The sequence below is a fragment of the Octopus sinensis genome, linkage group LG1 (assembly GCF_006345805.1).
Source record: "Octopus sinensis linkage group LG1, ASM634580v1, whole genome shotgun sequence".
Taxonomy (NCBI): Eukaryota; Metazoa; Mollusca; class Cephalopoda; order Octopoda; family Octopodidae; genus Octopus; species Octopus sinensis.
This window is the reverse complement of record NC_042997.1, coordinates 41,211,587-41,224,074: the sequence shown is the minus strand read 5'-3', so window position 1 is coordinate 41,224,074 and position 12,488 is coordinate 41,211,587. Positions and strand designations below refer to the sequence as shown.

Here is a 12,488-nt window from a genome sequence, read left to right as displayed (position 1 = left end):
ATTATTAACCATATTACAAACAATAACTCTGAGCACCTTTTCAAACTTCATCTGTCTAACACCCGTGGACATGTTTACAAAGTCAGAAAACAGCACAATTCCCATGACTTTCGGAAACATTTTTTCACGCTAAGAGTTGCTGAAGCATGGAACAAACTGCCGGTATCAGTTGTTAGTTGTCGGAGCACTGTATCCTTCAAAACTTCCATGCTTCCTGAGATTCGCCAATACTACACCTGATTTTCTCCCCTCCATACACACGCAAGCATGTATCTGATTCATACACTGTTCGCTTCCCAGACATTTGTACATTACTGCATATACTTTATATGCACTTTTGACAAGTTGTGGTGCACCTGAGCACTGTATACAATAATTTCATTATTATTATTATTATATGCCTGCATGAAAAATAGTATGTGATCAGTTATCTACAAACTCTACCATAACATTACGATTTCCACCAGCAGTCTTTCCAACACCACAACCTAAGAGTCCAATACTGACTACACCGAACCATATGCACATAAACACATAGATATGCATCCGCATGAGTTTAAAGGTTTGGGTGCCTTCCCATGTCCTCTTTCAAAGTCCCTGCTTCCTGCACCAACTCCATACTGCCCACACTCAAACTCCACTTTACTGGCAGTTATTTCTCACTCAGGGATTTGGGGCCAGGGACATAACCTTTGATGGAGTCCCTTCACTAGCTGTCTCCTACAGCAACCACAACCAGATGTGTTACTTAAGATATTGTAAACTTTATGATTAACGTAACTTCTCTGTTGACAAATGTACAAGTGCCTGGTATTTCTCTTATGGAGTCTTAGACAATTTATATGCCTTGCTCATCATTTAATGTCCATCTTCCATTTTGGCTTGGGTTAAGCAGTTTGACAGGATCTGGTGAGATGCATTAGGCATGATTTCCATGGCTGGCTGCCCTTCTTAATACCAAGCACTTCACAGTGTGGACCGGAAGCTGCTTTTTCCATGACCCCAGTGCTAGTAAGGTCACCAAGTAACTTGTAATAGAAAGTGAAAAATGGAAAGAGCCCTGTAAAAGTGGGTGGGAGTGAATTTGGGAGACGGGTAGGTGGCTTTATATCCGGGGTAGGAGAGGTTTGATAGAGGGTCAAGTAGGGGTGTCTTGATATGGGGGAAATTCACGACTTGCTTATATTTTTTACAAAAGTGAATGAAAGTAGCTGGAAGGGAGAAAGATGGTGGTCATAGGGTGCAAGTGCATACTCTCAGTTTGCAAGGATGTGTGTATGGGGAGAGAATATAGAATGTGGATGAGGAAGGTAAGAAAGAGAGGGTAATTTCATAAGAATATGGGATGAGAGGCGTGGCAGATGGTTAGTGATGGGGCTAGAGGTGGATGTAGTGAGTGAGGAACAATGGTTTGGGGTGGAGTTGATGGCAAATATCTGTATGGAGTGGGGCAAGTGAGAGTTAGATGAGGTTTGGGTAGGAGGGAGTGACAAGTAGCAACGTAGGAGTAGCAGAGGAGAGCAGCAGAATCATAAATTCATAGACAAGGAAGTGCAGAGATGATGCACAGGATGTGACAGTGGAAGGGATGGGTTGATGATGATGATCAACTGGGACAGAGATGGGAGTTAGAGATACATGAGGATGGCTATAGTGAGTGGGGAGACAAAATTGGAGGGAGTATTGATAACGGATGTGAGAGGGCGTTGGGAATAAATGCATATAGAAGTGTTAAACATCAAGAATGGCAAACTAAGATGTAGCTAAGAGTGGGAAGGGAAAGATTAGGGAAGGGGCAAAAAGGGATGATCGATGGAAGGTTGTACGAACGGAGATGATGATGATGATGAAAGAGAGGCAACTGGTATTAATGAAAAGGGGTGAGAAGTGTTGTGCAGATTCTGCTCTCAAATGCTTACAGCAACAAAGTAGGGCCATAGTTAGAAGTGTAATGGAGGGATGGGTGTTAGGAAAATGAGATGTGGTGAAGGGTATGGTTGACATGGGCAAATGTCAGTGTAGGGCCCAACATGGACAGGAATAAGCACAATGCATTTAGGACCTCACTTTTGCTATGATGGATGTGTCTTTATATGTCATTTTGTTCAACTTGCATCAGTAGGTGTGTGGCCAGGTGGAAAACTGCACCAGACTTCTGTACATGCCAAAACAGACATAGAGGTCTGGTGCCATCTTCTACCTGGCAAGTTCCTGTCAAATGATCCAACCCATGCCAGCATGGAAGGTAGATGTTGAACGATGATGATGGTCATAATGATGACACACTGATATTTGTTTATTTCCAGAAACTAAATTATCAAGCCCATCCTTTCCTGGTCCACAACTGAAAACAGTCTCTATCATACCCAGACCTTATATGACATCCGGAGAAAATGCTGGCATTAAAATAAACTTAATGATTGGTTCAATTTCTAATGTATCTGTGAGTAAATAGATTCACTTAACATATTTATATTTAATTGTTATTTCATTTCCAAATGAGGAATCATTACAGTTAATTAAAACGTTTTCTCAATCTAACTCAAACATTTCATTTCCTTCACATCTGATATCTTGAGTAAATCTTTTGCTAACTTTAACAACCTCAAACTTACTACAGCCATTCTGTAGAGCCTTTCTTAACAACAATATCAACTGCAACAATGTATCTCTCTTCTCTCCACAGAATGTTCCTTAGTTGTTTACCATTAATTACTTTTGTAGGTTGATGTCATCGTTAACAGCACCAATGAACACCTCCAGCTTGACAGTGGTTCTATCTCCAAATCTATTCTCAATGCTGCTGGTCCACAGATACAAGCTGAATGTAACCGGAAATATCCTCAAGGTATTTCTACATCTAAAATAGCCATCACTGAAGGATATAACCTCAACTGTGAGAATGTAATTCATCTGGCATTACCTCCCTGGGATGAAAATTCATCTGATTCAGTAAGTATCAATCATATTATATTGATTTATTGAAAGAGTTGTTGTACAACCCTAGGTTATCATTGATCCAGCATCTCTGTGGCATGAACGGAATTGTCCATAAAACTATGCACAATCCACAGATGTGTTTTTCCAGTCATACAACACTTCCGTCTGCTTCAAGACAGAAGCATGTACTTTGATGTCCAGTGACGTACAGTATGGGCTACAGTGTGACAGTCTGGTGTTGTGGTATTCTGTACAATTTCCAAAGCATGAATTCTGGTTGTTTGAAATTGATGTAGACTCTATTGTAGATATTCCCTGAACATTTCGACTCAACCATAGTCTCTTGTGTGCAGTGTAGAGTCTTTTGTGCCTGTGGCACCCTGCCTTGTGGGTGGTTTTGTTGCTTCTTGCAGTATGTTCTCACCCAGATTTCCCTCTTGTAAATAATAATTAATCTCTCCTCTTCCCTATTATTTTTTTGTTAATTACAAAATTCCACCTGAATTACACTGTGCAACCACCAAATCTTGGAACATTTCTCTTTCCATTCACGGCATCCATATCTTCACTCAGACCAGACTTCCTGCTATCACATGATCTGTGTTGATCCTTCTGTCACATGATCCATGTTAATCCAATGACCACATGATCTGTTAATCCAATAATCACTAGAAGTTGTTTAATGTTATTTGAATCTGTAAAACATTTCTGTTTGAAACAACAAATTCCATGTGCAATGTGTTGATCAAAGAATATATTCATCACTTACATTATTTACATTTGATGGATATTTGTCCTCATCTTGTTTGTTGTTAACACAACGTTTCGGCTGATATACCCTCCGGCCTTCATCAGGTGTCTTGGGGAAATTTTGAACCTGCGTTCTTATTCCTAAGGTATTTTTCAATGTTAATATTATTATTATTATTATTATTATTATTATTATTATTATTATTATTATTGTTCAGGTCACTGCTTGGAATCAAACTCGGAATCTTAGGGTTAGTAGTCCATGGGCATATGGCATAGTGGTTAAGAGTGCAGGCTATTAACACCAAAATTCTCAGTTCGATTCCAAGCAGTGACCTGAACAACAACAACAACGATGACAACACCACTACCACCACCAACAACAACAATAATAATTATAATAGTAATAATAACAACAACATCGAAAAATACTTTAGGAATGAGAACCCAGGTTTGAAATTTCCCCAAGAAACCTAATGAAAGCTGGAGGGTATATCAGCCGAAACATTGTTAACAACAAACAAGATGAGGACAAATATCTGTCAAATGTTAATAATGTACATAATTCCTCATCTCTTAAATATAGAACTGAAAGAATATTTTCATTACAACTTAATGATTTCTTCCTGTAATAAGAAAATAATTTAATAAAATGTTAATTATCAATTACTAAACAATTATTTTTTCAGATATTGCGAAACTTGACTAGCATGGTAGACACTTGTCTAGGAACTGCTTCATGTCTTAGTGCAAAAAGCCTTGCATTTCCTATATTAGGAGCTGGAGTATTGAAATATCCCATTGAAAAACTACCTGGAACTATGTATGAAGCAGTCAAAGAGTCACCTCGAAAATACGATATCAAAGATGTTTACTTTGTTGTTTTCCCTAAAGACACAGAAATAGTAAAGGTTGGTTGACGTATTTGTTGTGCATTGTATCATGTTCCTCCTCCTCCTCATCATCATCATCATCACCATCATCATCATCATTATCACCATCACCACCACCACCACCACCATCGTCATCATCATTTACTGGGGAGCTGCACCAGATTCCAATCTGATTTGGCATGGTTTCTATGGCTGGATTCCCTTCCTAACACCAACCACTCCAAGTGTGTAGTAGTGCTTTTTACGTGCCATTGGCATGGGTGCTAGCTACACAATACTGGCATCAACCACATCTATGAGCCCACTTGGTTTGACAGGTCTTCTTAAGCATGCTATATTACCAAAGCTCTCAGTCACTTGTCACTGTCTCTGTGAGGCCTAACTATGATTTCACTTGGCTTGATGAGGCATTTCAAACACAGCATATCGCCAAAGGTCTTGGTTACCTCTGTGAGGCTCAATGTTCTATGGTCATACTTCACCACCTCATCCCATGTCTTCCTGGGTCTGTCTCTTTCACAGGTTCCCTCCACTATTAGAGTGTGTGGCACTTCTTCACACAGCTGTCCTTGTCCATGTGTATCCCATGACCATACCAGCACAGTCGTATCTCTTGCACACCACATCTGATGCTTCTTATGGTTAAGTTTTTTTCTCAAGATGTTTACACTCTGCCATGTATGCACACTGACATTGCACATCTAGCAAAGCATACTGGCTTCATTTCTCTCAAGCCTACACATGTCCTTGGCTGTTATAGCCCATGTTTCACAGTCATGTAGCATGGCTGTTCACACACAGGCTTCATAAATCTGCCTTTCACTGAGAGAGGCCCTTTGTTGCTTGCAGGGGTAGGGGCTCTTTGAACTTAGCCCAGCCTATTCGTATTCTCACAGCTATGCTCTCAGAGCTTCCACTCCCACTACCGACCTGGTCACCTAAGTAATGGATGTTATCAGCTACTTCTAGTCTACCCCGCTGGAATTTGATGGAGTCTATTTTCTGTACAATTTTAGTATTAACTCTACCTGTGATTCTGCCAGACACAAAAACTGATTTTCCTGTTAAACTTCCTCTGATATTGCTGCACCTCTTATGTGCCCCACAACGTGCATTGGGTACATTTTATGGAGTTTTTACCTACACCGTTTCTATAGATTGAGCAGAACCTGAAGGGGTTTGTGATTTGTCTGCTCTTCTACATGCTAAGACTTTGGTTCTTGCTAAAATCCTCTAAGGCCTTTGATTCAAGACTTTGCTCCCACACTTGAAATTTCTTCTCTAGTTCAGGTAGTGATTCAGCTATATGAAGAATGTCATCGGTATAGAGAAACTCCCAGGGGCAGCCCATTTTAAATTCCTCTGTTATTGCCTAGAGGACTATGATAAACAAGAGGGAGCTGAGGACTGATCATTAGTGAACCCCTACTTTTACCCTGAATTCTTGGCTAAACTTATTTCTAACCTTCACGTTACCTATAGCATCCATGTACATGTCTTGTACAGCACTCACCAACCACTCATCTATCTTTAGCTTCTGCATTGACCACCAGATAAGGGAGTGGGGGACCCTGTCAAAGGCTTTCTCCATGTCAACAAAAGCCAGATACAGGGGTTTATCTTTGGCTTGCTATTTCTCCTAAATTGCCTAACTATGAATATAGCATCAGTTGTGCTCTTGCCTGACACAAATCCAAACTGTATCTCATCAGATTGTATTGTATAGCCAGCTGGAGACAATATCTCCTGGCACTAAATTACAGTAACATTAGTCCTAAACCAGGACTGCCATATTATGTTGGCAAACAATCTTTACTACGAAATCCATACTTGTTGCAAAGTGTCCAATGGACAAGCCTGGCTATATTGTCATGGTGTCTCATATATTTCTTCTGGGCTAGTGGTGTACATTGGCTGGTAATATGCCATACGGTTTCACCGTTTTGTCCACAGATTCTGCACTTATCACTTTTTGCTGTGTTGTGTATTCTGTATTTTATGTAGTTTGTTCTTTGTGCTTGCTCTTGGGCAGCACAGATTAGTGTCTCCGTTTTTGGTTTTAAATCACTTTTAGTCATCCACAGCCATCATTTTTCTCTGTCTGTCTTATCTTCAACATCCCTATGAAATTGACCATGCATTTTATTTTTTAACCCACTTATTTTCAATTTCATTCATTTTCAATTTCTTGTATAGTGCTTTATCTTTGCAATCTTTCATCCTACACAAGCCTGACCTTCTTACTTCTAATAATAGCAGTTCCATAGCATTGTTTACATACCATGCTATGTTGTTTACTTCTGCTCTAATGCTATGCTCGCATCCAATAAGTCCTCTTCCCCCTCTTTTTCTTGCTACATACAGTCTGTCTGTGTCACTTTTTTGCATGGAGTGCCCCATATCTAGTTAGCAACTTCCTTGTCTCTCTGTCTAAGCTGTTTAGTTCGTCTACTGTCCATGCGATTACTCCTGCTCCATGTCTAAGGAGTGAAACTGCCCAGGTGTTGATAGCTGCAATCTTATTCTGTCCATTTAATTTCGACTTAAGGATCAGACTCAGACTGTGCAAGTACTCCTCCCTAAATTTTTCTGTCATTTCTTTTTCCATCAATTTATCCATTTCCAAAATACCCAAGAACTTATAGCCTGTCTCTTCTATCTGCTTCATAACATCCCCTGATGGTATCGATAGCTCGTCCATACATTTGATTTTGCCTCACCTCAAGACTAACACACCACACTTTCTCAATCTGAACTCCATTCTGATATCAGCACTGAAATTATACACCCTATCAAGGGAACTGACTTTGGCTTCATCTTTACCATAAAATTTGAGGTCATCCATGAATAACAAATGGCGGCTTTTGAATACATACCTAGCCTTTGCTGTCCTCAGAATCAGTGTTAGTGGTATCAAGCACAGTACAAATATCAGTGGGGACAAGCAGTCCCCTTGGAAGATGCCACTCCTAATTTCTACTGACCCTAAACTTCTTCTGTATGCTGTCAGGTCCATCCTCCAATTCGCCATACTTTCTCCAAACAATCGCTCAACATTCGATGCAATACCAAATAGGTTCATACACTCCATAATCCAAGAATGTGGGATCATATCGTATGCCTTATGACATGGCTAAGTTACTTTTCCTCCTCTTGCAGTCTCTGAGCACAGTTTTATCTATCAGGAGTTGATCCTTGGTACCTCTGCACTTACGCTTGCAACCCTTCTGCTCATGTGGCAGGACTCCATTTTTTGCCAGATGTTCATACATTGACTCTGCGAGTATTCCAGTCAATAATTCCCACATAAGTGGCAAACAGGATATCAGCCTGTAATTGTCTACTGTATTGCCTTTTTCAATGTTTTTCAGGCACAGCACTGTCCTACCAAATGTCAACCACTCTGGTATTACTTTGTCAGCATTTGACCAAGTGTTGAGTTGCGCAACTATTCGGGCATGACATTCACCAAAACTTTTGTTCCAGTAGATTTAAACCCCATCTGGTCCCGGTGCTTTCCAGTTGCTAATTTTTTTGCTGATTTCTTTCATTTACCTAACTGAAATGACTAGTTCTGCCTATTTTGGACAGACTACTGTTTGTTTCAGTTCTTGCAGCCATTCAGCATCCTTCTTGCGCTCCTTGTCTTTGCTCCAGATGTCACTCCAAAACCTTTCACTTTAAATGTTATTTGGTCACGCTACAAGAAAAAGAAGATAATTTTGAACAACTGCTTCAAAATCTCCAGCTTCTATTTCAGGATTACAAATTTACATCAATCCAAAGTATTTCAACACAAATATTCTTCTTTTGTTTTAATTAGTTTTGAAAATAACGAAGAATAAAGTAAATTAGCTTTGTCATTATTAAGCTGGTGTTTGGGCATAACATGGAATCTTGATACCAAATTGAATTCCGTGAATAATTTTTTACAGTCACTTAAACAAGCAAATTTCATTTCCTTTTATTCTGTAAGTAAAAATTCCTCCCCAAACTACAGAATATTCAAAAGCCTCTTCCTCATAGGAAGTTATTCTATGATACAATAAATGGAAATATTAATTTAAAACAATATTTTTGATAGAAGCAATGAATTAAAACATTGCATTGTAATTAACAGAAATTAATTATTTTTTCATTAAGTTGTAATGAATTATTTGCTTACTTTTGACAGAAATTTAAAGAATATTTCCAACAAATGTCAGCAGATGGCTCAGCTGTAACATCAGGTAAATTGTTTTTTTTTCTTATATTAAATATCATTTAGGAAGAAACTAGGGAGAGTTTTTCTCATCACCATCAGCATCATCATCATCATTATTATTGAGTTAGAGAGGAGCACATGCCATCAAATTGACATTGTGGTACAAATATATGAAGCCCAATAAATGGTATTAGTTTTTGATTCACCCTCGTATGTTTTTAAACATTTTGAATTTGACATGTTTTGTACTCAACAATAACAACAAATCCAAAGAACAACACCTCTAAAATTATATTTAAAAAATAGGCAAATAAAGTTTAAAAAAAAGATTTTTGAGAAGAAATCAAAGAAATCATCAGCATCGTTTAACATCTGGCATAGGTTGTGTCAGGACACAGAAAGGGTCTCAATTAAAATGCTAATAGTGAGAATAACAACAACTTCTAAATACGGACAAGTTTTGGTCTGAGAATGGGAAAAATTGTGTCACAAGTGATTTTGTTTCCTTATGAGAAAAACTTATTCAGGAGTGGTGGGCAAGGTAGAAGCTAGTGTACCTCTACCTTACAAAAAGGAAAGGGCTTTCTGCATGCCCTTAAAACAATGACTAAAAGAGGCATTAGCCAATGTATGAAACAACATTTTATTCATTGACCAGAAGAAAGCTTATGCTGCCATTTGCCTGACCTTCAAGACCAATGGTGAGACATGAGAGCAGGTAGAAAGAGGGCAAAAAACATTCACTCATGGGCCCTTAATGCATTGCATTGTCAAATGGGACACAAAAGCGACAGCAATGACAGCATCAACAGTGACCTTGATCCCTCGTCTGTTGTCACCTTTATAGGGTTAGTAGAGAGTGCAAAGGTAACCTTACTCAGGAAGGGTCAGTATAAATTTATAAATCCTAATGGGCCATGAAAACCTCAAGTCCATTCTAAGGCCATGACCCATGATGAGTTCAGAACACAAAGCAATAATTCTACTGCTGGAAGGCTGAGCCTCATGTCACGCTTAACCGTAAAGACTACAATAATTAACTGTGACAACTTAAAACTAATTACCCAAATGATGTGGGGTACGACATGTCACATACAACCTTAGAAATACTTGTGGGTGCCTTTGGATGCACCAAGTTTCCAGAAGAGATGTGACAAGGAGACACAGTACAGACAAGAGAAACATATAAGGAGAATCCACCACCACCACCACCACCCTCACACCCCAGATTCACTCAATTGAAGTTCACAGTTCTTTGTGAAACAAAAGAAGTACTGATGTAACCATCATGTGCACCAAAAGAAGACAAAATTAAGCATCCGCAAGTTGAATGAAGAGGAGATGGACTCTGCTCTGATTTTGTGCAACACCCATACAAGAGAACACTAGCAAAAGAATCACATGAGCTATCCATGAACCACTAATGTGCAATTTTGTAGAGGATGTGGAATATTTCATCCTTGGGATAATAGTAAAGTTGTCCAGTTGCACCTTTGAATATATGTTTCTTTACTACCCACAAGGGGCTAAACACAGAGAGGACAAACAAGGACAGACAAATGGTTTAAGTCGATTACATCGACCCCAGTGCGTAACTGGTACTTAATTTATCAACTCCGAAAGGATGACAGGCAAAGTTGACCTCGGCTGAATTTGAACTCAGAATGTAACGGCAGACGAAATATGGCTACGCATTTCACCCAGCATGCTAACAGTTCTGCCAGAACACCACCTTATCTTTTTGTCCTGCACCTTTGAATATAGCAGTTTGAATGAGTGGCAGAAAGTCAATATTGTTGGGATATTCTGGTTCGACTTAGCTAAGTTGATTTCTCCCTCCACATGGGTTGCTTTCCTTAAATGCTTTCCAGGTCTTTGAATTAAATTATATTTTGCTTAAATTATTGTGTTTCATATATGTTTATATATTATTCCTTGTTTATGTTGAATTGTTATTGTGTTTGTTGCATAATGTGAAAGGGCCTCTGAGTCAACTTAGCAAAGACCAAAGTAAGCAAACAGACAGGACTGTAGTCGCTTCAATATATAGAAAAGGTGTATGTAGAAATTCCATACAGTGTACCTAGAGGTAGCAGATTGCTTCTGCTCTTTAGGTAGATTAATTAGCAGTGGAGGTGGATGTACTGAAAGTATAGTTGCTAGAAAAAGAACCAGCATGAGAATGTTCAGAGACCTTCTACTTCTGTTGGTAACAAAAGTCTGCACATATTTTATACCTGCTTAGTGCTACCAGTTATCCTTCTCTTGAAACCACTTCATTTGACATCCATTCATCATTCTCAACAGCATCACTTCTGACATTATTTTCCACTGCATCAATATTTCTTGCACTTTCCATTGTGTTGTTGCCTTTATTGAACTCATAAAGCAAAATATGGTGAATATGCTCCTTTGCCTCTGTCATTATAGCTTTGAAAAAATAACTGTTAAAATCGAACTGCACTCTTCAAAACTTGCACTAAGAATAAGTAAAAGGTAAAATTACTACCTGCTTTGATAGCAAGTTGATGCAGGTAGTTTATCCCATACCCCTCTAACTTTTGGTTCATGCGAATGAAAGAAATCACATTATTTATGGGATGATCCAACATATATATATATATATATATATCATCATCGTTTAACGTCCGTTTTCCATGCTAGCATGGGTTGGACGGTTCAACTGGGTTCTGGCAAGCCAGGAGGCAGCACCAGGCCTCAATCTGATCTGGCAGTGTTTCTTCAGCTCGATGCCCTTCCTAACACCAACCACTCCGAGAGTGTAGTAAGTGCTTTTTACATGCTACCACCACAGGGGCCTGAGGAGCTGGCATTGACCACGATCAGATGGTGCTTTTTATGTGTCACCGGCATGGGAGCCAGTCAAGGTGGCACTAGCATCGGCCACGTTTAGATGGTGCTTTTTACATGCCACCATGGGGATACATACATACATATATATATATATATATCGCTTTTGGATTTCGCTTTCGGATTATAAGGCACATACCCAGACACAACAGTATATATATATATACATATATATATATAAAAACCATAAAAAATCAGAAGGCATGAGAAGTGAATATATATTTAATTACTTGTCAACCTTTTGGGGTGTATTTATAATTTCAGTGCATAATGAATTATTTGTACATGCCTGAACTAAAATGCATGTTAGGTATTATACAATACAATTGTACGAGTTCTGATCAATAAGTATCCGGACTGGGGCTATAAAAACAAAACTGCAATACATACCAATTTGGCATTTAATCTTCTTCGAAATAATCCCCTTCAGAAGTCACACACTTAATCCAGCACTGTTTCCAGTGATGGATGCATTCCTGGAACTCGTTTTCTGGGATAATCAGTAGCAGCCTTCTCGCATTCACTTTGATTTCTTTGACATCCTGAAACCTTCCTTTCAAATGATTTTTGGTAAGAGGAAAAAGTCAGAAGGGGCGAGATCTGGGGAATACCGTGGCTGCCAGACCTGGAGAATCCTGTGCCTAGCCAAAAACTGTTGCACAAACTGCACTGAATGGGCAAGTGCATTGTCATGGTGCAATTACCACTCACCAGATGCATCCAACTGTGGCCTTTTCCAATGAATAGCATCTGGCAAATGCTACAAAATGTCACAGTCGTACTCCTTGTTTACTGTCTGACCAGATGGAGCATACTCATGATGAACAAAT

At 39.1% G+C, this 12,488-nt stretch overlaps 1 protein-coding gene across 1 annotated transcript in view; it reads left to right on the top strand.

Annotated features, from left to right (window-relative positions):
* The window catches only part of LOC115208759 (protein mono-ADP-ribosyltransferase PARP14-like), a 119,690-nt gene that overhangs the window by 80,294 nt on the left and 26,908 nt on the right, over positions 1–12,488 (top strand). Inside the window, 4 exon segments of the mRNA XM_036500243.1 lie at positions 2,307–2,443; positions 2,725–2,952; positions 4,380–4,601; positions 8,758–8,812. Coding sequence (XP_036356136.1) covers positions 2,307–2,443; positions 2,725–2,952; positions 4,380–4,601; positions 8,758–8,812 — 642 coding nt within the window.